Source organism: Pelmatolapia mariae, linkage group LG2, assembly GCF_036321145.2.
Source record: "Pelmatolapia mariae isolate MD_Pm_ZW linkage group LG2, Pm_UMD_F_2, whole genome shotgun sequence".
In the NCBI taxonomy this organism is placed as follows: domain Eukaryota; kingdom Metazoa; phylum Chordata; class Actinopteri; order Cichliformes; family Cichlidae; genus Pelmatolapia; species Pelmatolapia mariae.
The window spans coordinates 23,854,776-23,880,496 of record NC_086228.1 but is presented as its reverse complement, the minus strand read 5'-3'; the positions used below and the strand labels follow the sequence as shown (position 1 = coordinate 23,880,496).

At 40.5% G+C, this 25,721-nt stretch overlaps 2 protein-coding genes across 2 annotated transcripts; both read right to left on the bottom strand.

Moving 5' to 3' along the window:
- Positions 1-381: 381 nt before the first annotated feature.
- On the bottom strand, positions 382-7,175 carry cfl1 (cofilin 1). The gene is made up of 4 exons (XM_063495545.1): positions 7,045-7,175; positions 3,080-3,390; positions 2,917-2,993; positions 382-1,418 (listed from the first exon to the last, which is right to left on the bottom strand). The coding sequence occupies exons 1-4, from the start codon at positions 7,045-7,047 to the stop codon at positions 1,306-1,308; spliced, it is 504 nt and encodes a 167-aa protein (XP_063351615.1). The 5' UTR covers positions 7,048-7,175; the 3' UTR covers positions 382-1,305.
- A 3,057-nt stretch (positions 7,176-10,232) lies between these two features.
- Positions 10,233-23,910, bottom strand: atl3 (atlastin 3). The gene is made up of 14 exons (XM_063495532.1): positions 23,789-23,910; positions 21,184-21,407; positions 20,459-20,593; positions 19,053-19,157; positions 18,918-18,968; positions 18,518-18,574; positions 18,345-18,437; positions 18,054-18,192; positions 17,822-17,949; positions 16,845-16,901; positions 16,674-16,745; positions 16,311-16,502; positions 15,938-16,177; positions 10,233-12,321 (listed from the first exon to the last, which is right to left on the bottom strand). The coding sequence occupies exons 2-14, from the start codon at positions 21,385-21,387 to the stop codon at positions 12,259-12,261; spliced, it is 1,536 nt and encodes a 511-aa protein (XP_063351602.1). The 5' UTR covers positions 21,388-21,407; positions 23,789-23,910; the 3' UTR covers positions 10,233-12,258.
- Positions 23,911-25,721: the final 1,811 nt, after the last annotated feature.

The window sequence follows — 25,721 nt, the reverse complement described above, 5'->3', positions numbered from 1 at the left end:
GATTTGACAGTAAACTAAAAATCAGGTTGTAAATTCAAAATCTACACTGATGAAAACTAATTAAACAGTTTTAAGTCTGATTTCTAAAAATTTTCAGCCCTCAGTGGGTTTATTTGGTTTTCACCGACTGTCGTTTTGCTGGCAATCTGTCAGTAAATATTTTCAATATGAATATTTCATCAAGAAATATTGTTCAGTACATTAACTGAACATAGGACACTTTCATGCAAAATGATATGGATTTTTTTGGACTGGACATGCAGGTTGTGCTTTAAATACTGGTCCCCCATGACCATGTAGCTACTAAAAATAATTCTGTGTCACGCATCATCAAAAAGCAAAAACACTGCTGAGAGTAAACAAACTCAAGAGCAGCACGAGTCAGTAGTTTAGTGCTTTTTATTAGAGATAAGGAGACGATACAAAACATCCACCATTCAGTATTCAGTCTAAACTCTGACCACTGGTCCTTCATATACACATCGCTCCCCATCAGACCTTCATAACACCAAAGTTTTTAAATTGAGGAAATCCTGGTTTTAACAAGTACAAGGAATGTCTGTTCACTACATCAAATGTCATGTTTTTTCTCACCCGGAACTGGAAATATAAAGGAATTGCTCAAGTTTTGGAACCTTTCAAAAACAAAAAAAGAACAATGGAATAACAAAACAAAGAAAAAAAATTATATATATTTAACCGTGTTCCCCCAGAGTGTTTTTATACAGCTCCTGTAATCAAATGAATTAGTTCATTACTACACCTACTCAACTATACACACTTACAAAACTTAACTAGAAGTTTGGCAAAGAAAACAAACAAACAAACAAAAAAAACAAAAAAAAAAAAAATGTAGTTGGAACAATTATCTGTCAGGATTCAGTGGTTGGGAAACTAGAAGGTTTGCTGACCGTCTCTTTCTCTGCAGTCAGTCAAATGGAACCTGGAAAGAATGAAACCCTGTCCTTAAACATGAACTGTGTGTATTTAAGTTTTAATCATCGTCATCATTTTCCTTCGTCAGTTGTATCTTAATGTTTTCCTTTGTGTTTTGTTCATAATCTTTACGTTGCATGAACTGGAATGACAGTCTGATTCGTGGTTGTTTTATTTTTGTTGTTGTCGTTTTTTTAAAACTGTCACTTGACCCCAAAAACCCACCCATGATATCCCTCCCCGAGAGTCCCACGAATTGATGCTGGTTCTGCTTTTGCCCTTCTCCACACCACACTGGAATGAACAGCTAAACCCGACAGATGTGTCTGAAAGGCCTCAATCGAAGCCGGAGAGGAGGGGGAGGGATATTTATAAAGGAGCTCCTTCCAGACTGACTACCGATGAGCCACCGAGCTTTTCTGCCAGAGTGTGCCGGTCTTTAAGGTCTTCAAAACCGTTCACCTGCCATTCGTGCTTAATACCTGCAAAACAGACAGCCAGAGTTATGCATCAAGGGGGAAAAAAACTCAGCAGGTGAGCTCATTTGATGAATGTACACTGACAAACAGGTTTAACAGAAGAAAATATTCACTCATCCTACAAACAATGCCTGACATTTGGAAGCGTTTCAAATCCACTTCATTTTAATACAAAATTACTTAAATAACCAACAAACAAAAACCTAAGGTGGACAGACACACAAAGTCCCAAATGAGCTCTAATAGAAATCATGGTCTCATATTATCCCAATACAGCAGTCCCCTCTCAGACTGCAGCCTTACTTGTGGTTCCTGAGTTTCTAAAAAAGTAAAATGGGAGCCAGATACTTCAGCTATTAGACTCCTCTCCCAGTTGGGTTCAGGGGACAAACACTCCTCTCTGCTCATAAGATCAAGCATTAAACTTTCTTTTTGATGGTTAGAGCTGTATCAGGTGACCCTGAACCACTCTCACTTATACTGCTATAGACTCAGACTGCTGATGAACTTCCCATGATGCACTGAGCCCTATTAGATGCTACTACAGCATGTCATTAATTCTTGTCTTTTCTCTCTCCTGTAGCTTGGCCCTGTTAGTTTCTCGTGTTTTCTGCTCCTCTTTTCATTTTCTTCTTTCGTCTTCATGTCAACCATCACCAAGCATTTGCTCATAGGGCAGTGGTTCTTAAACATTTTATGGCTTGCAAAAAAACAAACAAAGCTCCTCCTTGTGTCACAAATCTTGTTTTTAACCTTAATAAAATACGGGGACCATGATGAGTTTAAAAATCATATAAAAGCTGGGTGCGACACCATCAGCAAACGTATTGACCAAAAGAAACACTTCAAGTCATGTTTCACTTCATGATCGTCTCTGGTTGACTGCAGCCCAGCAGGGGGCACCTCTTTATGGAAGTGCACTGTGAAAATGACCCTCTGTTCCCTCAATCTGAGACCTCAGTAAACACATCCCAGATGACTTTACAGACTTGACCACTAATTTCATATGATAATTAATAAAACATGCAACTTGTGGTCATTATTAGAATCAGAAAGCTCATTGGCTAATAAAATGAAAATCATAAGTCTTGTGCAGTGCTGGGTTTCACCGTTATATCCACCCTCACTAAACACCACAATTGCAACAGCGTCTCTACTCACCAAAAATCTTATTTTCATCTTTAAGCTCACATGTGGCCACACTTAAAGGATCCACCCATCGCATCTATGAACAACAACATCCAATACATAATTTCCCTATGGATTAATAAAGTATTGTGATACTGGGGACGGGGGGCTCGTCACTTATAATATTGACGAGCTAAAACAATTAACTCAAAGATGCATTCATCCTTTGTGAGCTGAGGGAGACAGAAGAGTCAGGTGATACCCTCTGTTGTGTTGTCTCGAGAGCGTTTACATAATTCAGGTTTGAGTGTGGTTCAAGATCAAGTGTGAATACTTCTTTCTGATGATTCTCTGATCACAACCAGACACTCACCTTCAAATTTCCTCTTGATGGCATCTTTTGAGCTGGCATAAATCATCTTACTCTTCAAGGGAGCGCTATCTGGAGCCCTGGGACGTAAGGAAAACAATTTAACTCTAATGTCAATTTAATGAAGCTCAAAAACTTTTAAATGTGTAATAACGGTTGCTTTCACCAGAAGATAAAGACGAGGTCCTCCTTCTTTGTTTCTTTGGTCTCGTAGGTGGCGTCATACAGAGCGTAGCGGCAATCGTTTGGGGGCAGCATCTTCACAAAGTGCTGGTATGGGTCCTGCACGGTGGTTCCCAAGTCGCCCACGAGGATCTCTTTGCCGTCGTCCAGAACAATGTTCTTCAGGTCCTTGCTCAGGCAGAACAGGATGGCCTTCTTCCTCTTCTTCTTCTCGTCCTCGTTTGGCTGAGCCTTACGCACCTTCATGTCATTGAAGACCGTGATGACTTCATCTGTGACTTTCACACCGGAGGCCTAAGGATCGAACCATGTGTTAATACAGAGTCTCATATTATCAACATCACGACAGCTGCCCTAAAGCAACTCTTCAAAATTCAAGTAATTCCCTAACATGCCTGAATAGCTTCAGTACAGTATATAACTCATAATTCACAAAATATGGAGCCACTAGTTTATTAAGTTCCAAAATTAAGAACAAAATGTTATTAATGTGAACTGACTAATGCTTCTACTCATCAACAAGACTGCAAAAAATGCCTTTAACTTTTCAAATGTGAGTATTATCTACATAATAAAAGATAGATGCAGCCACTGATGTCATCCACTAGTTTATGAAGGCTTGTTATGAAGCCTTGAACTAAGCGTCTTTGCCATCACCATCTTTTGAAACCAGATGCGAAAAGCAAGAGGCGGATCTGACAGAGAAACAGGTTATCCAGGATATTACCTCATTAGGAAAGCTGTGATAACAATGTTTTACCAAACTAATACTAAAAACTAAAAAGCCATTTCCTCTAAATTTGTTTTTCATTTTGTTTAGTGTTCCAAGTTCATATACATCACTTGAGGTAGCTTTAAAGTTTTTTTAAAGTATACTTTTTATTTCAATTGTTTACAATGAACTAAAAAAAACTTTTTGATTATTCAGAACATAAACCAAACACTAGATAGTTTACACAAGTATGTTATTCAGACTGGAAAAACATACCATAGAGAATTAAAGTTCAAAAAAGGTTCCCAAACCTGTTTCCTCGCCCATCACTGGAATCATTATTCATTCGTTTGTCTGACTCTGCACGAGTTTTTTCAAAAAACAATGCCATGAACATTTTGGCATGTAAAATACTGACGTTCATTCTTATTATAATTGTGTCCTCCCTGATACAAACCAAGCAGAAATGGCTTCGGGTCTGCTGGAATTTCTTTTCTTCAAAACCCTGTAAATTTTTCAGCCCCTCTGCATTTACTATAAAAGGTGATGGTATATTTTTATAGTAACTGTTTAACTTGGCAGGAGATGCACAGGAACTGAATGTATTTTAAGCTGGAGTCAAACAAAAGGGTGGGTTTTTGTCACTTTTCTATAGTCACTGCTTCGTCAACGCGAGGCTGTGGTCTTCAACAGGCCAGACGTGACAACTACAGTAAATACAGACATCGTTAGGCTGAAGAATGGCCTGAGAGGGTGGCATGTGACCATCACAGAGAGAGAGAGAGAGCAGGAACACTCCCAGTGACTGATGAGGAGGCTTGAACGCACAAAAGATGTAGCGATTACCAGATGTGGGCTGGATAAAACAAATCGGAATATTTTCACGAGTTTCAATTAAATAAACACTGATGATTTTGTCATAAAAAACACAATTTCCTTAATAATATATAACAAGGGAATAGTGAAAACAAAACGGCAAACTGTGGCCAGTCTAGACTGTCCAAAGTCCACACTGAACATAAAAAACCCTGTAAGTTCAGCTAACAGGTGTGTCTACACTTCTGTGACTATGACTGGACGAGCAGTTATAAAACATTACCCAGCTTCGGCCTTTCTCCACGCAACAGGCATCTCTGCTATAAAGATGACCACGTGGGTGAGGGTGTGGTCAGGAATTGAGCATTTCAGCGTCGGCCTTAGTCATGAACAATGAAGCTTCTGTTGAAATGTATAATACAGGCTACCCAAGCTCACTGTCACAGTCATGTCTTCTGACTCTGTTTAAGGCCCCTTACAGGAAAGGAAAAAAAACAGATCCCCCAGCAATGGGAGAGAAAAAAAAAGACAATGAAAAGGAAATAATGGGGCAGGAAACACGGAAAACTGGGGGAGCAGCCCGGGGCAGACATTGTATGTTTGCTCAGGGCGTTAAAGGCCTGTAAGATAACGAGAATTCCAGAGTAATAATTAACCAGTTAGCAGCCCTACTTAATTAAGAAAGTAAGACTGGTACTGCACCATTTCTCCGTGCCTTTGCAGTTTGGCCAAGTTTACACACTATTTTGCACATGAGAAAGCACAGTCATCTCACTGCATTCTTCCTCGAAGGAAGGGATAAGGACTACAACCACCAAACATGGCCTGCAACTGTTAAATAATAATAAAAAGAGATGCTACTAGTTTTTTTTTTTTGTTTTTTTGAGGAACCGTTATGACTGCGCTCAGACCCAGCTCTAATCTTATCTAATGATAATCACTGACGCCAAGGTTCAACTGAATCAGTACAAAGGAGTCACAGTCCAAGTCTTCCTTATCAGGATTACAGGCCTCTCACCTTTATGCTGCAAGACAATTTCACCGGAAGACCACGGCAGGCTTATATCTAGACTCCCGGGGTGATTTAGTGCACGTCTGTGAGGATAGCGAGGAAAATGGCGATAGTACTTAGATAAACATAATTTTTCCCTTTGGGGGCGGTGGGGGAAAACTATTCCTGCTTCTCTAGTGTTTCACATATGAATGAATGAATGAACGAATAGACATCTATTTATTTTCCCCCCGACCCGCGTGAGTAAACAGCTGTATGAATTAGATGCGCAACGCAAAATAAAAGATGCGCAGCGCCGAACGTGAAGACACAGCGGCCCCGCTAGCTTCTAGCAAGCGGCCCCTAACGCTGCCAAATTGGCGTTTCATAACGGTAATAATCCGGTCAAAGATGCGGTTCCTCCCTGAAGAAACGGAGTAAAGCTACCGGGGGCGCAGTTGCGATAGGTCCAATCTAACTGCTGAGACATAAAAAAAAAAAATACAGCCCCAAACAAAATGGTCTTTGCACCAAATTCAGGGTGGGGCCATGAATGCAGCACACGCACATGTGAACGCTAGCTTGCTATATAAGGCAAAACTGCTCTAAAAAGGACCGGTCGTCTGTCAAATCGCACATTTATTCTCACGGCGTTCGTCCACCACAATCATGCGGTTTGTGCTTTTGCCCTCACTGTGGGATAATATAATAATAGAAATAATAATAATGCTTTACGAATGCACCAGCACTTAAAACAGCGTCAGTATGGGAGCCGTGTACAGACAAAGAAGAAGAAAATTTCAGCTAGCGCCATAATGGGTGTCATTTCTGGCTGCACTGTAACGCAGCTACTCCGGCTAACAATACAGCTAGCCGGGCAGCCCCGGAGGCACGGGCGCTGCTGCACCTGCCAGCGCCGCAGCCCTGTGATGCGGGAACACGGGCGAGCACAGGTGAAATAACTGAAACATGATGCAGTGGAAACACCGGAGCAGTGTCATGGCAACGGTGCGGACGTTAACTCAGACAGGGGCCCCTCGATAAAGCGGCTTTTTGTCGGCGAAACACTTGGGAGATGAACGAAATGGCGCCAGTGGCTTTTACTTAAAAAAATCGTTAGTGATTAACCTAGTCTGTTATCTCCATCGTGTGAAAATTGCCGCTCGGAAAGTTTACTGAATGCGAACACTGAAAGACTACACTGCGTTACGGCATTATTAGCCATCCAGTTTCCTAGTCAACTCCCCAGCCTAGCCAAGCGCTAGCACAGGCTCCTGCGGCATACAGCCGGCTTGAGTGACGCTAAAACACTTACAAATTAAACCCAGTTAAAACTCCCCGCGGGCTTAAAGTGAGTCATTATTAGGCAGAAAAACCATCGAGAATGCATAAATAATACAAAAGTACGAAAAGGCTGTGTTAAACCTACCATAGCTGTAGCTCTGGATTCGTCTGCGTCTGGTAGAAATTGAAAGGGCGATTGAATCGTCGCTCTTGCTCACAAACACTGGATGCGAAGCGTGAACGCGCCCTTAAGCGCGGCCCCGGCTAGACCAAAGTGCACGAGCGGGAGTGAATGTCTGTTAACCGCGGTAGTCCGGCTGTTGTGCCTACTGGTCATTAACAAACATGACGATAACACAGAGAGGGCCTCGAATCTAATCCACGCAAAATGAAACCAGGCACTAAGTGGCGCCTGGTTTAATTTTCAACTCATTTTTAAATATATAATATTTTTAAATATATAATATGTATCGTTTCACAATTTTCCCATTGCCATCTGATACTGTATATGTATATTTCATTAGGGTGGTGGCGGCAAGTGTACGTGAACAAATCAAACATACCAAACCGATAACAGAGTGCATTATGGGAATATGTGTTTTTCTTAAAATGTGGAAAAACCTACAAATCTCGGCAAGTGAGACCTATTTAACCTTCAGTGGCACTTAATGATGAGTAAAAATAGCACGACTGCAGCGTTTATTCCAGTTGCCATTTTTAACTGCCCTTTAAAAGCCGTGATAATTATTACATAAACCGCGTGAGGGGTGTTTGATAGGTGAGACCAGTCTGTCGCTGTTAATGACCGACATTCATCTCCCAGCCGGACGCGGAGCGGGTTTCCAGAGTGGGAGGAAAATCTTCATCATCCATCCTCTCTCCTCTCCTCTGCCCCCCCCCCCCCTTGTGGTTTTTGTCGAACTCACTTCCAAATATGGAAGCGAACGGTGAGCGGCGGCGGCGGTTAGTGCACGCGCCTCGCTCACAGTTTTAGGGAGGGGCCAGGCTGCGACGCTCATCACCATATAAGGAAACAAGGGACCCGAAATTCGCTGTAGCGGAGTTTTTGTACGGACGGCGTCTGCACGCAGTCAGGGAGAGAGGAAAGGACGGGGGGCAGATGTTCAGGCAGAACGAAGCCAGCGTGGAAAATGAATGACGAGAATGACACGTGAGGCGGATAGCAGAGTCCGTGCATGTATACAGGGTGTGAAATGAGGCAAAAATTTCAGTTCGTGCACGCAGACTTATGCGGAATATGGGTCGAGTTACGGCGATGCCATGTAAACACGCTGCTTGCAAACTGACCTACATTCATTACGCGGAATAAAAACAAAGATGGTGTCATGGCCTTTCATTCATTGTTTAAAAAAAGAACAACACTATATATACATTAAAGACTACAAGAGAGGGCAGCAAAGAGGTGGACAGTGTTTCCTTTATCGCTGTGGATCTAAGTCATTAAAATGAAACAAATGTCAACAAAGCTGTCCTTTCTTATGGCTTGTATACATCCCGAGTTCCCTCACTGGTGGGTTAATGCTTTCTATGAACATATAAAAGGAGAAGTAAGGCTTTCACTTATTCAAGAGGATTATATTGCCTATAATTTTAGGCATCTCTTTTACTGCCAGCTGGGAATGGCTCCAGGAGGAAAATTTGATATATTTTAAATACAACATAATTATTCTCATGTGATGTTAAACGTGCTACAGAAATGTGTGGCCATTAGTGGAATATCTTTCCCTTTATGTGGGGAGTAAAACTCTTGAAAGGATTAAGAATTTTTATCTTATCTGCAAGTAAAATTTATTATAAGATCCCTGCTTTCTAAGGGCCTAGACCAGGGATGTCAAGTTAATTTTACATTATGGGCCACATTTCAAGTGGGCCAGACCATCTAAACTCCTCTTTCTGTCAGTGTAAAGAATTTTAACTACACATTACATTACTGTTTTTAGTAGTAAGTTCAAATGAATGAAATAAATCTGTCAGTGGGACTCTTTGGACTTAATTTGTAAGAAATAAATGTGTAAAATTACAACAAAAAAACCCTGTTGCCTCATTGCCTAGACTGTCCTGTAATAATACAAATTCGGGTACAAGTTAATCTTGGTTTTATCTGCTCATGCGTTTCCTGGTAAAGTCTAATCTGGTACATTGTTCCAAAACCTCTGCATTTCCATTCATGAAGGTGTGGCTTGAATTTAGACCTTGACAATGATACACTTACTTGCTTGAGAGCGTTCCTGACTTGGTTTGATGGTATGAAGGTGTTTTTCTGAAGCATGGAAACAATTCTGTCATCATGCACTTAAATTTCCTTGTGTGGTCTTTCCAGCCTCCTTCACCTGTACTGACATCTCCTTGGTCCCCATATTTAAAATTAAAGCCAAAGCTGTAAAACATAAATTTCACACACTGAATCAGGTTCACACAATGTTTGCTTCATTTGTGATGAAATAAGAGGGACCAGGTTTAACCTGGCCATGAAAATAATTGTCAGTCAACTGTCCAATTAATTGTTATCCTCAAATTTGGGAAAACGGGGGACTGTGTATAAAAAGTATTGTAATTTCTAACCAGTTAATGCAACACTTCAGATAAATATCCTGAATTAAAGTCTAAAATCCAATCCCATATTGACTGATTTAAAATCCACTGTGGTGGGGTGCAGAGGGAAAACTATAAAAAATACAGTTTTATAATAGTTTGTTGGACAAAGATGCAACACAGATTAATGGAGACAGCTACAGTAACTCATACAGTAGCCTACAATTTATTATTGTTCATATTGTAGCTACATACCTACCGCACAGTACCCACTTTGTATTACTAGTACGTATACTTTACATGTTACATGACATACTGTATTGACTCATTGTTTATGTGCATTACTCATTCATTGGACTGAATATTATTGAATAATGTAAACTGCTTGATTATTTGTACTGCAAACACACATGTATCCTGTCATATTACACTTTCTCTTTATCAGTGTTTTGCTCATTTGTGCAATAATCCGTGTTTATAAGACCTACATTCACTTGAGTACTGCTTGCACTATGTAGTTTTATGAGCAGCATTTTGCTAGGCTCTCGCTGCACGATGACAACAGAGTTTAATGTGATTTAATCTAATCCAATATCATTCAAAAATTCAAATGCAATCTGTGGCAATCAATTCTTTGGCTGCGCAGATACATCAAATACAATGGCGATGTAAGAGCTTTGCATAAGTAGTATTTTTGTAACTGTGCTGATTTGCTTATTCACAGAGGCAAGCCTGCTGGTGGAAACGGCAGAGAAATGAACAGACCAGAAACCCTGGATCAACAGTTTGAGGCTCCTGTTTATTCTTTATAAAACAGCACTTCTCAAGTTAAAGCCACCATGCACCTGCAAGAGATGACTGCATTAGCTGGGACTACTTGCATGCATTTGCTCGCCTTTGGAACAAGCTGTGTACAAAAAGCACCAAAGAAGAGGGGAAGTGCAATAATAACTGCTTTTTTAAAAAAATTTAAACAGTTCCCTCCTCTCGTGGAAAGAGACAGAAATGGAAAGTGCAAAATGATGGTCAAAAATCACAAATATTCAATATCATATTCAATTTGGGAATTTTTGGCCCTTTACTATGTGGATTTGTATCATTAAGAGTAATATGGTATCACTGTGAGAATAAAGCATCACTGTACAGCTTTTGGGGAGTTTTTTTGGAATAGTTATTAAAGTGCATACTGCTGCATAGTTACAGGAGCCATCTTCACGTTATCATGCACGTTATCATATTTAGAGATGTAGGGCATAGCTACAAATAATCATCGTCCTTTAATCCACTACCTGATTTACTCTGAGCAGCCCCTGCTTGGCCCCACAAAGACAAACTAAAATATAATAAATCCACTGAGTGGTCCAGCTTTTTATTCCTCAGTATAACTTGCTGATTTGCTAAAGATTAAATGGTTAACTTGCTCCATGCAAACAAGGATGTAAGAATCAAGTTAGCCCATATTGATTATTTTTCTTTCGCAGTAAAAGTCTGTCATTTGAAACGGTAGTTTTGAGCTGAACTGGGAGCCAGATAAATCCAAGTTTTACATTAATTTGTTATAGAACAAATTAATGTAAAGCAGTTTAAACATTCACTTTACTTACAGCTATTTTACCAGTGGGGCTTTTGAATAGGGTGGGGTGTCACCATGTTATCTCTCTGCTGACAGTATAGACCATTACCCGTCACTTAAAACATCACAAGATCATTTGAGGGGAAAGCATGACTAACAATACCATATGTTACATGATTATAATGCGTCCAAGTGTTGCAGCCCTCTGAAAAATGAAACACTTGTACAAAAATTCAGGATGTCAGCTGTGCTACTATTTTCTGCTCATTTCTCCTGTTTTTTTTTTTGTTCTATTCATACATTTTCCTTGCCATTAGTTTCACGTATGTCTCAAATTAAATTACTAGCATGTTTAAATGTCTTTAAAGAGACAGAATTATCCTGTTTATGCTTTGGACTGTATTATCACTTAAACTCAATGATTTTTGACATGATTAAAATTTTACATTAGCACTCACTCTTAACATAATGAAAGCAGTTTATTTGGTCAATCAACACTTATCAGCATTCTAATACTGTCTTTCCTTTGGAATTTTTTATGGAGTGTATATTCCATGTGGTCTATTATTTAGTACTCAGATCAACAAAGGATAGCATATTTCCATAAAAGAACAAACAAGTGAATCTCCCATTACATACAGCCTCCATGCTGTGCTGTGTAGAGCAAAAAACTGTGTTTATTCTCCCCTCAAAGCAGTGCCATTCAGCCTCCCACGAAATGCTAGTTTATGTTAAAATATGAAGCCAATCTACAAACAAGCTGGAATGTTTTAAAGTCAATGTGCGCAAACGAAGAAAACCTCACAGAAACCTGAATAAATGTATACGCTTTAAAGCTAGCATTTTAGGAAACTATTTAAAGATACACTGCAGAAACCCTGTCTGAGCAACATACGGCCAACGAAGTTGCATTAAGCTTGAAGTAGAAAATAAAAGTGTTTTTAGGTTTAAGGTAAACATTGACTTGTCTATTAAGACCAATTGTAAACTTGTAAAGTGATGGCAGTGTCAATTTAAGACATAAAATACAGTTTACGTCCCTGCCTTAGAGAATAACAGAACCTTTGACAGGCAGAATATTGTGCATAATAGAGATGCTGGTGAAGTGGCATCATCTCGCTACCCCGTGTCAGTGTTGTTGTGGTTGGGTGGCATGATAAGGCTTTGGGTGCTGACTGTGTGCTTGCTGTGGGCGCCGTTTGCATTGCATTATGAAGAGAGTGTGGAGGTCTTTTAACGGGTTTTCTTGTGGTCCACCATGCTTGTCCCTCTCGACTTGTTCAGCATCACAGTGGCCTGAAAGGAGAAAGAACAGGAGAGAGAGAGAGAGAGAGCTGATGTGAGTGCTTGCAGTGTTCACTGACTTCAGTTCTGGTTGCTGTATCCATCACCGTTTTTAAACTCTGCCAGCGATGGCACGGTCGAGGAACTTGTAAGGAAAGTGAACTCAAGATTCAAGAATGGACTTCAGACAGCCTCTGAGGGCTGGAACACTTTCATTTTCTGTTTCAGTCCTTTTTCATGTTGGATACATACATCATACATTTTTATTTTTTCATCTGTTCTTAATAATCACCATTGTTCAGCAACAAATATTTGTAAAAGCATTACAATAATCCACAAAGAGCACCATCAAACTGGCCTTCAGTAGCTCATTGTTGAGGCTTCGTGGGTCACACATTTACTGCATGGTCATGGTTCAGTCTCACCTCTCTTATCAGCTCCGTTACAAGAAGTAACAGTCGAGCCACTTTCAGAAAACAAGCCCTGATAAGTCTGCTGTATGTAGGCCATCAAACTCCAACACAGTCTGCAAATAACTGGTGAAAACTGGCATGTGTTATACAGTTGGACCACAATGCAATAACAAATATACTCCTTCAGCTTCAGCTGCTCGTCAGATGGCTCAGCAGCTTCAGACATGCCCGCCCCACACAGCAGCTCAGTGTTGGACTGCTCCAAGATGAGCTCTATAGACTCTATCAGCTCAGGCCCAGCCATACCCAGACACACAGACAAATTGACCGTGTACACTTATATAAACAAACATGCAGGCCAATCATTCACACACACACCCACACACCAGTGACACAATGACACATACGCATCCCCCCTCTAGAGTGTGGGCGAACGGATGCACCCTCTGAAACAACATCCCACCCCTACACTGGGTAGGGTGCAGGAAACGGGTGTAGCACCCCATCCACTCCCCTCCCCCATTGGTGTCCCCAGTGTTAGACTTTCTGACATTCATATCCACGTCATACTGGTCTGCTGTGGTAAAGGCGTGAACGCAACGCTGTCTATAGACTAGTAGATCTAACTCACCTATGGCCATGAGGGTAGGGATGGAAAGAATGAGATCACAGATATGAGCAGCGGAAATTAGCTTCCTCTGGAGCAGGGGTGTCAACATAAGGCCTGGGGGCCTGAATTGGGCAGACAAAGCCTCATATCTAGCCCACTGATGGCTTTGAAACAACTAAAGGATAGCATTAATTTTCATAAATTTCGCAGCTTTTCCAACTGATAAGGGACCTGCCCCACTGCCATGTCAGGGCAGAGAGCTACTAGAACTTTTGTAATTTTACAGATTACATGTGTACATATAGTTACACAAATAATCTGTAAATATACATTTTTATTTATTCATACTGACAGATTACTTTCATTTACTGCAGCAGCAATTTTTTATCATTAAAAAAACTGATGTACTGCTGAAAATGCACTTCTTTTTCTTATATTAAATAGGATTAAATGTCTAGCTAAATGTCTTTACATTAATAGAAAAGGAGTTTTGCTGGTCTGTCCCACTTCATATCAAAATGGGCTGTATGCAACCCACGATAAAATGAGTTCTGACATCCCTGCTCTGAAGGGTGTCCGGGTTCTGCTTTAGAGATGAGCAGCTCAGTCAGAGCAGAGCTGCTACTCCTACACAGCAGGTTGAGGTGGTTCGGGTATCTGACTAGGATGCACCCCAGGTGAGGTATTCTGAAAGGAGACCATGTAGCTGACCTAGGATGACCTATAAAAAAATTGGCTCGAAGTCCCTCAGAAGAGCCACAGGCTAGAGTCCAGTGGGCTGGATATCCACTTCATGCTGCCACCAGCCAGGTGAATGAAGGCAAGAAAATGGAAAGGGTTTAAACTTCTCCTCTCACAATTCCTGCCTGGTAAACAACCAAAGCCAACGATGTTAATGTCTTTGTGGAGAAACCAGAAAACACATGCAGCTATCTCCATAGGTCAGTCACATTTTTGTGCAGTTTGTATCAACTACAAACAATTTTGCTTTCTCATGTGGTTAAAATAAGAAGTAGTCTTTTTTTTGTAATTTATCAGCCTTAAGTTAAGAAATGTGACTACAATATTTAACCACAGGAGAAGTTTAGAGGGCAAGGGAAAAAAAAATTCACAGCTTTTTGGTGATTATCAAGTAATGAAGCAGAGTCGTTTAAACACTCAGTTTAACAACTTGAGGCGGTCAGCTTTCTAGCAGCCCACATAATTAACCTGTGATTTTCATGTAGTCACACCTGTGTGGTCCCATATTCTTTTTGAAGGAATTTATAATTTTTGTACAAAAAATGATGCCTGATGTTTCTGATTCTGTCATTTTTTAAATACATTGAATGTTTTTCCTTTCTTCACCACCTCCTTATCGATTTTCCGATTAAAATCAATTCAAGCTTGAATAACGTGATATTGATTTCTTAAAATCCAACTTTTAAATATAAATGTATTTTGCCAGAAACGCCAGAATCTCAGGTTAAACCTCATAAACATTTCGACAACCACCAAACAACTTAAACAGTAAATGAGAGCAGGTACAAGGATTCTGCACAAAGATGTAAACACAAAGCGCGGACCCACCGATGCATCAGAATCAGTGAGATGTGGCTTTCTCACCCGACGGCACATACATGGACACGCCGTCGGGGCTGAAAGCCGACAGCTCACAGATTCTGATGCGTTGGCGGGTCCGCACTTTGTGTTTACCATTTTTTGTGCTAGATTCTGAAGCTGCAGGTTTTGTCTCTCTCCAACCAAAATTGATTGAACCAGCAGCAAAAGAAGACCTAAACTAAGCTTCACATTTCGCTTCACATAAACATCGTCATGAATTCCCTCTTACTTTTGCTTCCACCATGATAAAAATCACACTTCCTGCAGAGCTCTCTCTCTCTCTCTCTCAGTGTACTTCAAGAACAGTTTCCCATCTAAAAATCTCTGTTTTCTGCATTATTCACTTACTTATTACGCACCAGTCTACTGTTGTTTACAGCACTGTCGCTGTAAATAACAGTGACAGTGTGTCAGGAAGGGTCTCCAGCATAAAAACCTGACAAATCAAACATGCAGCGCTACCCATACAGACCCCCTTGTTAATAAGCAAGCAGCTGAAAGTAACTTCTACTTTTACAGGCATTTCAAACTTTCCGACTTCACGTTACCAACACTTTTCAAGATCAGCTAGTGAGTGAGCTCCACTTAGTGTCCTCGTTGCTGAAGTTTTTCAAGTTTACTCTGAAAAGGTTTGAACGCACTTTATCTAGGCTCAGGAAAACCCCTCGGGCACAACCGCTTTAACCAGTTTGTGAACTTTCCCCAGATCCCTATCACACTCATACTGTCAGTGAAGCATTTAAGCTTAACATAGGACAAAGCTATCTGCTCAGACACTTAAACCTCTAAACTAGCACTAAAGTGGAAATTCACATTGTTCAAATGTGTTGTATAAGCCGTTTTTATTTAGAGACCCAGACTTTTTATTTTTAATCCTGGCGGTTTTGTTGCTCTCTACAACACCAAGCGCTCCCTCTAGTGGCTGTAACTGGTGCATTACACTAAAACAGAATCCAGCAATGAAAGCTTTGAGACACAAACGCCTCTCTTCCTTTATTCTCACCTGCTCCAGAACGACGCCGGCAGCCTGGTCGATGGCTCCTCCCACATTTCGGTACCGACCCGAGTAGCGGATAAAGGCCCACGTCAGCATGGCCACCATGACCGCACCAAGAGTGCAGTCACACAACATGGCGAAGGTGGACAGGCCGATAAAAAGTAGCAAGCCAGAGAGCACGTAGAGGAGGCACACCAGGACAAAGAGCACAGCAGGAGTCCGGAAGGCGCTGAAGAGGTTTTTGGACTTTGAATACAAAGAGAAAGAGCAAGTGATCAGGAACAAAACTGAAATTAAATCACGTGTGCCCACGATTTACCTTCATTAATTGATTTTTATACTTAGATAATAAAAGAGGGTAAAACAAACCACTCTTTACCTCGTTGTGCTTCAGGTATGACTCCCACATTTCCAATAGCTCCTTTTCCAGTTTCACCTGGTAACGGTTACAAAACTCCTGTCCGCCCATCTTCTTGGTGGATGCAAAGACGTGAAGAGCCTCCCGGAAGAAAAATTGATGTTTCTCTTCCAGGGACTCTGGAGAAACATAAGGCAGGTCTCCTCCACACACCTTAGTAAAAGCACAGAATCATAAAGAGGGAGGGTGTTTAAAATTGAGCATTACAGATGATAAATGTAACCCCCTTTACTCTGTAGATTACTGAGGCAACAAGCACTATAAAGTAGTGACTAATGGGAATGATAAAAATCAGGGATCACCACAGAGTTAACATGAACTCACCTTCTCCATGTTCCTGTAATACTGGTCTTTGGCTGACGCCACAGCTGCCAAGTTATTGGCCTCTGCTGTGGCCTGGTGAGACAGACACACACATGGTAAAGATGATAAAGAGTGACCTACTCAAGAGCAAAACTAAGTGCCTGGTCAAACTGGCGTAAACAGTATACGTACCATGAGCATAGTCTTTGGCTGCGGTAGGTCTTCTCCCTGATAAATCTTGATATAAACCTGGTGACACAAAACAGAAAGGACTGTTCAGACACAGATATGGAGAACTCTGAGTAGAGAAATCCATGACAGCAGATGTCTAGAGAGACAATCATCTACTTTGTAAGAGCTTACCCAGGAACCACTCACACACACACATCTGTTCCACAGATACCGGCAAGAAGGAGGTACACTTTTTTTCTTCTTAACATAATATATAACTTGAAATAGATTAGACCTTCTTTTGTGCCTGTGAGATGAGCCACAGATGCTGACCGTGTTGGTGTAAATGTAACATACAAGGAAAAAGTTTAATAAAACTTAATTTGAGCTTTTTTAAATATCCTGGTGGCTCTTGAAATCACAATTATGGCTTTCTCCCCCCAGTGGGGACAGGCTCCAGCGCCCTCGCAATCCTGAACTGGGTAACTGGAATAAGATGGGTGGGCGGATTTCCTTACTACTTACTTCCTTACATACTTGATCTTGGTAGCTTGAAACCTGTCCAGAGCCATTGTTGAGATTCCTGCTAACTGGCAAGACATGTTTCTATTTCTACAACTGCAAAGCAGAAGGAAAGTTTCTAGAAGTAGACGAGTTGTTTGAACCGTAAAATCATAGACTAATATTTAGTTACAAAAAACATGAGGATTTTGTGCCTTTTCACTGTGATCTATAAACAGTAATAGACACAGGATGGCAGTAGACTCAAAACATCTGGCAAATTTTAAAGGAAGTGGGCTAAGGCATGTTTTCCATTGGCCCCCATTGTTTCTTTTTTAAACTCTGTCTCTAGCTCAGGTGAACAGCTTCAAAATGAGCTTCTTTATACTCAGAGAAAGAGAAAACTTCAGAGCAGGTAAAGTAAAGCAAATATTTAACATTTCTAGCCAGTGAACTAAAAAAAAAAAGGGCCTGTAAATATCTGATTGTGATCTCACCTTGAAAAACTCGAGCAGGCCGCTGCATGTGACTTTGTTTCCATTTATTTCTTTCTCCACCAGACGGTCTGGATGCAGCAGTTTGGGAATCAAAATCTTCAGCTGGTCTCTGAACTCAGGACCCACATCTGACAATAAATAACAATAAATTAAAAACAAAAATCTAAACTCAGGAGTGCACTCTGCTGAAGGCCATCCAACTAAAAATATCACAAAAACCTGAGGACCTTACCGCAGAGCTGTCCCTTAAAGGCAGGACTGGTGGCAACTTTTAAACCAGGGTGAGGTAAGAGGAAGCAGGATATGTTGGTGAAGCATGAACGAATGTGCTCCCTGACTGTTTGCAGCTCCTCGTGTTGAGCCTCCTTAACCTAAAAAAAAAACAACCAACCAAGCAAACAAACAAATAAAAAACAAACAAACAAGCACTGCTGAAACTCATCATTTCAGATCAGTTACATAAAAATTCACAGCCACAGTGGATTTATGATACTCTGCCAAATCATCAACACGTGGCTGGTACCTGTAACCGTTTATCCAGGAATTGATTCCCGCCTTTGAACCCGTAGCTGTACTCGTAGGGAAAGCTCCAGTCCCTGATCAGAAACATCAAAGACTGCAGGAGGAGAGAGAACGTGTTAGAGAACAAGAGAACAAAAAAAAACACAGATCTCTGAATGTCGTTGTTTCTGATACCTGAAAGGGCTTCTGAAAGATCTCATCCATGGCGAGACGACCATACTCGGTGAACAGCTACAAGGAGAAAGAGGAGGAGGTGATGCCCATAATGGAAAATTAACAGTGAAATTCAAAAATGTGGCGCATGACTAATGTTAGGCAGTGAAATTACTTCTATCAGATGCAGAAAAACTTCAAGTATGAAATAAAACAAATGAGCATAACAGAGTACATCAAACAAAACTGTTTAAAAGTTGATTCCTTAAAGTAGCTGCTGTGAATGAATTAATACAATATCAGAGCCAGCACCACGAGGAAAGTATTATGTGTGAGAGTCTAAGTCTAAACATTAACTAGATTTAATCGTATGGAGCTTAAAATCTTTGGTGGGATTTTCCAAACACCAATCCAAACTGACCTGCAACTGCTGCAGGTCGTCCTCCTGGATGTTCTGTGAGAGATTGTAGAGCTAAACAAGACAAAAACATGTTGACACACTTTACAACAGTATCAAGAAAATACTGATTTAGTGATGCTCAGAGCAGATCGTCACCTGTATGGAGCTGGTCATAGTGCTGAGGGCAAAGATGGTGGCACAGTCCTTCACAGTGGACTGGTCGTCAAACGCTCCCTGAGTGTCCATCAACACCACAGCCACCTGGAGCAGCAGAGAGGGAGAAGATACGCAACATGGGGTAAATGTAGGAATCACGTGCTATGAAATGTGCTCAGATTTCAGATTTTAGACTGGCTCAAGTTTCGCTCTGAAACCTCAACAAGCTCAGTGCAGTGGCATATGAAGCAGTTCTCCACCAGCTGCTGGTACAGCTTGCAGCGGTTCAGAGAGCAGAACTACCATCGCAGTTCAAGACAGTGGAGTTAGAGGGCATCTGACTGCAAGATAAGAGACTCTGCATGATATTGAGGACCTGGGCAGTGAGCCAGACAGGAGTGAAACATAGAATGAAAAGGTTTTGGACAAGCTAGTTAGCAGTAATAATAATTTACAAATAACACTGAGGGGATCTTTCACAGTAGCCTGACCAAATATGGCGATGGATGAGGAATTAGACATAAAAACGTTTCTAAAACAGGTTTCCCCAAATATACTTTAACATTCCTTAGTGGACCTAGGCAGCTTGGCAAAGTTAACTCTATGTGAGCGAAACACTAAATACAAGGAGGCACAATACTCCAAACAGAAATGTGTATTAATGAGTCACTGTATCTGAACCACCGCCCAACCTTGCTTTCATTCATTCAACTTTTATACTGATCTGAGGTGTGGCAGAGAAACTGAAATATGCAGAACATGCATGGAGAAATGAGGAATGCAAGGAATTTAGAAACAAAACATGATTATAGAGCTTACAGATGTCTGACCTCTAACCTTAAGGTCAAGGTCATCAAGGTTGTGATTGGGTATAAAAAGTCCATCTTAGAGAAGCAGAGTTTCTTTAACGTAATTTTTTTTTTACATTAAAATGACAATAAAAAAGTCACCAGATTACCTGTTTTGACAGTTAGAGAAAAAAATCCTCCCAGAACAATTGCTTTCAGAAAATGCAGCTAAAGACGCCTGTAGGCAGATGAACTGCTTGGTCTAAATTTAGAAGATTGCTTTTAAACTTTGCTGGAGGCTGACAGAAACCAGCTCATCTCTTTGTAGCAGTGACATTTGCAGCATGCAGGGATCTGTCCACCGCATTTATAAACCTTTGTCATATAAAATACAAACCTACAAAATGTGCTTTATTCTTATACAGCTAGAGTAATAAAGTCATAAGCACAGACTAAAGGTTAGAGGAAAGGCTGAGACCAGAAATTACTGTGGCACTGAAAAACTAAAACAATGAATGAACATCAACTCAATATTTCAATATGAATTCCATTAGTAAATCTGAGTGCTTACATGTTTACCCTCTTAAAACAAATAATCACACATAAATGTTCGAGTACCTCTTCACCATTGCTCTTTTGGACAAGGAAAACTTCGCTCCACAGCTGGATGCCTGATGTTTCCGGTTCTGACCCTCCTCTCCAAGAAAACCCGGTCAGAGGCTCGTTATCGTTACCCATCCATTTCTCCTCGTCCTGATACAGAAATACAAACTTCACTTTTAAACCCCCATCACAGCAAAGCCGAGGCCTTCAGGTAAAGCTTCGGTGCTATTCACTCAGGCATAACCTAAATTATGAATGGAGATCCCAACTGTTTTGTATAATTTACATAACAAATAAGTACCCAGTGGAGTGTAAAGTGTTCAGTGACTGAAAGATGTCATAATAGTCATGTTGTGAGGCCAGATGGTGGCACTATGGTAAAAGTAATGAATAAAAGTAATAAAGTTAAGAGAGGGCATTCACAGACTCTACTCCTTAGTGGTCATGGCAAAATTCTCATTTACTCCTAGTCAGTAAACTAGTTAGTTCACATGTTACAGCAGGGAGGGGCACATCTGTCCTCATGCAATCCACACACCAGGACTAATTCTACAGGTTATCACACCTTTAGGACAAAAATCAGCTCTAGCATCCTGCTCTGAAGCTTAGCTTCACACAGTGAGAGTCCAGCATCTGATACTGTAAGTGCACTTCAGCTGATCTCTGAAGTGAACTTCAGCTGATCTTACAGAGATATGATGATGAGACACGCGGAAGGATCAGGTTACAGCACAACTCACCTGTCTGTGCATGTATCGAAGCATGAAGTCGAGCAGAAAGCTCTTCCCCTTCCTGAAGGCTCCGGCCACTGACACCACCACCACACGTTTGTCTCGGACCTTGGGGTTCAGCAGGATCTGACTCAAAGCATTGATCTCCAAGGTGAAAGAGTGATCGTCCTTACAGACATTGACAATCTGAACTGGGCCTGGTTCGCTCCCCATTATTCTTGATGTTCTGGTCCCTGTGCAAGATCACAAACAAAGAAACACCAAAACAAAATCAACACTAATTATTAATTTTTCATATTTGAATGTTTTTCTTTTTTTCTTGAAAAAAAGAAAAAACAAGTTTATACTATGCCATTCTTGAACAGTAAATCAGAGCAAAACTCATGAAGCAACAGATGAAATTCACCTACTGACACTGCCACATGCAATTATGGCACGATATACTCCAATATATTGGGCAATAGACTGGTGCATCTTAGCTGAACATTATTATATAGCAACAATCATACTACTTGGAACATTAAATTATTCTGGGTATTTCAGAAACTGCTGATCTACTGGGATTTTCCCACATAACCATCTGTAGGGTTTGCAGAAAATGATCTGAAGGATCTTCTGAAAAAGAGAAACTATTCAGTAAGCAGCAATGTGCTTGGTGAGGCTGGAGCAGAAAAACAAGACTGTCTGGAGATGACAGGAAGACATCAGTAATAAGCATTTGTTACGACAAAGGTATGCAGAGGAGCATCTATAAATTTATCTTGTCGTCCTGCCATCACCCCAACCGGTTGCGGCAGATAAATAGGAAACTGGGGTTACAATTCACACAGGCTCAAGAATGTTGCCGGGGCTGATGATGAGTCTCGATTTCTGCAACAAAATTTGGATGGAAGGGTCAGAATTTGGCATAAACACCAATAAAGCACAGATCCATTGTGATTTGTATTAACAGTTCCAGCTGGTGGCAGTGATGTAATGTTGTGGGGGGTATCCTCTTGGCATAGTCTCCCCTCCTTAGGGCCAGCTGAGCACTGTTTAAATGCCACAGCCTTCCTGAGTGTTGTTGCTGACCATGTCCATCCCTTTATGACCATAGTGCAGTGCATCTTCTGATGGCCACCTCCAGCAGGATAATGCAGCATATCACAATGCTCAAATGATCTCAAAGAAGTTTTCTGAACATGACAATGAGTCCACTATATTCAACTACTTGGCCTCTACACCATATTGAAGCCAACAGAGCACCTTTAGGATGAAACAGGAGATTTGCATTATGGATGTGCAGCCAACAAATCTGCAGTAACCGTGTGATGCCATCATTTCAACATGGACCAAAATCTCTGAGGAATGTTTCGAGCACCTTGATATTCCACGAAGATTTAAGACAGCTCTGAGACCAAAAAGAAGGTCCAACTCAGTAATAAAGTGGTCAGTGAGGTAGTAATAAACTGATTTTTAAATTCTGGGCCTCTGTATGTTTTTTGTTTTGTTTTTTGATCTTCTCCTTTTTGCCAGGAAAGTGCTTCAATTGTCTTTACAAATAAATAATACCTAAACTGTATTAAAGCTTTTCAGCTCTTTGCTGCACCCGTTTTGTAGATTTTGCCCACAAAAACCTGATGTACCGAGTTACAAAATCAGCCAACATATTTGTGCAATGCTGATACAATCCTATGGCATTTGTGCTAACAAAGTAGAGAAGCTAACGAGAAAATATCGCTTATGTCTGCCTATCACCAGAAAAGAAATCATTCAAAAATGTGTTCAAGTTGGTCACGAGAAAACTATTAGGAGAGCTTCATTCATCATTAATTATATGTATGATGACAACAGACTTCTCCAGCTTCACTAAGACTTTACTTATGCTTCCTGGGCTTGCTGACAGAAATCAGGCATGCACTGGTCCCTCCATCAGGGACAATATCAGGCTCTGTGTGAAGCTGACGGAGGGCTCCTCTTATGGGTGTCACGCTGCTTTGCCTGAAGCATGCTTTCCCTGCTACTCTGATGGTTTCAATACACTCCACTGTCGCTGATTTTGCGGGGTGGATGTCTTCTCCCGCGATGAGTAAGACAGGGAGGTGTCTGGATACAAGTTTATAATACCCAGAAAGCAGGCTGCTTTCGATTAAAGCTCACTACCTCAAAGGTGTGGCGGTGAGGAGCAGCATACCAACCATTTCTCAGCAGTGACTTTGTTCATACGCCTCGATGCTAACAAGGAGAAAAAAATATGCAGTTCAGACCAAATCTGCTTGCACTTTGCAATCTAAAAACGAGATAAACTAAGTGTACGAGACTGATCTATGATGAAGCTACATGATATTAGCACTGAACTGACAGCACTGCGAAGGGCACAGCTAAGCCGAACTGTACTGATATCGACGTGAACTTCTCCCAAAAGCTAAATAACAAACTACAGCTCACAACCACTGAGCTAACGTACAAGTTAACGGATGCAGCTAAATTTTTGTGTGGCTACAATCTTTCAAACACCAGCAAAACGATGACATATGTTACCGTTGTTAGCTAAAAAAAAGTGTTAAAACATCTGAAACTAGCTTTTGAAAACGCTCCTGCGCTCTTTAGCTCCTGTTTAGTGATTTAATGTTACCTTTGGTGTCTCCAAACGGCTTCAGCACAGTCTTCTGAGAGTCTCCAAACCAGAGAAACGTAACTTTTTACACTGGCATGAAAATAACCATGAGAACTTTTTTCCATCAACAAACTTCCACACACTTCCTGCCTCCAGCCTGCGAAACGCCACACGGGGAATGTAGTTTTAAAACAGGTTTCCCTGCCGGCGCTCCAGTGTCTCTGTGAACTACACGTCCCAAATAGCCAAATATCCAACAGCTCTGGGAAATGTAGTTTTTACCGCCAAGTTACGAATACGGAACTACCAGACAGGTAATGTAAAACAGTGCCGAGTGTTTTGCGTTTATACAAATGATAGCCTAAGGATTTGCGCAGAGGAAACCGAACAGACATAGCAGGTTTGCAAAAGGGCTTTGTTTTGTTTTGTTTGCGTTGTTTTTCATTGTCATATATGTGTGTCTGCGTTAAGTAAGCCGTGGCTGTTGCGCCCTCTCACGGTGCAGCCGATCACTGTTTCTAAAACCACCAGATAAAACTCATCACACAGAGACACCGAAACTTATCCAGCAGCATTTTAAAGCAAACCTGAAGCCGATACTCAGAAAATTAACATTTAAAGCTAACAAGATTATTATTTTTAAACAAACAGTCAAACTAACTAGAAAAGTAACAAAAACCAACCACAACGACATACAGAGGGAAACGTTCCTTCCTCATACCTTTAGTTACTTTGTTTTTTACTTGCCAAGCTGCCTACTGATTTATAATCACATTTGTATTCACTGGGCTCTTTTATTTTATTTCTCCTGTTTATTCTATTTATGGATTTTTCTAGCTATTAACCCATAGCCCATTTGGGCTTTAAACAATGTAAAATATGGACTACTGGACCCTTTATGTTATAATTTTCAGTTAAAAACAAATATTAAACTTTAAAAAAATTCGATTTGTACAGTTCAGGCATCAAAAGTGTTTCAGTCGTGGATGCTTGGTGCATCTCACCAATACTCGAAGAAGACAGTTTAATTAATGATAGCATACTTCATTACTAAATACTTATTCAGTTTCCGATCAAACGTAATTTATATCAATTTAAGAAAATTTTGAAATCTACCTTTTCAAGAGTCGCACATTTTCATCAGTAATTTCTGTATTTATTTTAAAATCTTTGCTCAAATACAATCTTTTATATAATAATTCAAACTATTACAAAGGCAATAGTGGTAGTATTAGTGTTTTCTCAGAAAAAAAACAGATGGGATGTAATGGACTGAAAGTCAAGGATAAATGTAGTTTTTAAAAATAAAGGAACCTTTCATTTGTCCTCTTCTGGTAAACTGAGTAACATGGTTGCATTAGTTACAGTGACACATTCAAACTAATCAGAAAAGTCAAGAAAAATGCAAAAATGTCAAAGAGAAGTGACCTTTGGTCTACCCATGATGTTCATGCCACTTCCTCTTTGCCATGCCAGCTCACTGTTTTACCTCTTCCCTTTCCAGGCTACATAAGTTTCGGTCACAGGGTGGCACATATGTTGTAGGACATAACTTGCAGTTCATAATTACTGTTCTTTAAAATATGTTGATCTTGAAGAAATCAGCAAAATAATTATAAGTGTAAACAAAATATTGAAACAATTATATATGACAAGTAATTTGGTTATCAAGAAGTTGGGCCAAAAGATAAATGTCCTTTTTTGAGGTGTTGAAATAATATTTTGGAACCACTTTTTCAACAACTGGGTCTGCATTTTGTCTCAGGTGCACACAACAAATGTATGTTTAGTATTTAGTGCATGGACTATTTTCAAATTCATGGCTGGAAAAAAAATGTCCCATAATTGTAGAATAGCTCTTAAGTTATTTTGGGGCAAGTGCCTGATGTTCAGGCGTTAGCCCACAGAGCTACATGCCCACCACTCACATGAAGACATGTAGGGGTCCAGT

What these genes read in the sequence shown, in the direction of transcription:
- cfl1 (XM_063495545.1), bottom strand. An exon ending in GACCTCGTCTTTATCTTCTG is followed by an intron (nt 2,994 to 3,079) that starts GTGAAAGCAACC and finishes CTTACGTCCCAG; the next exon opens with GGCTCCAGATAGCGCTCCCT. An exon ending in CATCAAGAGGAAATTTGAAG is followed by an intron (nt 1,419 to 2,916) that starts GTGAGTGTCTGG and finishes TCTGTTTTGCAG; the next exon opens with GTATTAAGCACGAATGGCAG.
- atl3 (XM_063495532.1), bottom strand. Translation starts at nt 21,387, where the DNA reads ATGGGGAGCGAACCAGGCCCAGTTCAGATTGTCAATGTCTGTAAGGAC. An exon ending in ACGACCTGCAGCAGTTGCAG is followed by an intron (nt 18,575 to 18,917) that starts GTCAGTTTGGAT and finishes TTCTCCTTGTAG; the next exon opens with CTGTTCACCGAGTATGGTCG. An exon ending in CTTTAAGGGACAGCTCTGCG is followed by an intron (nt 17,950 to 18,053) that starts GTAAGGTCCTCA and finishes ATTTATTGTCAG; the next exon opens with ATGTGGGTCCTGAGTTCAGA.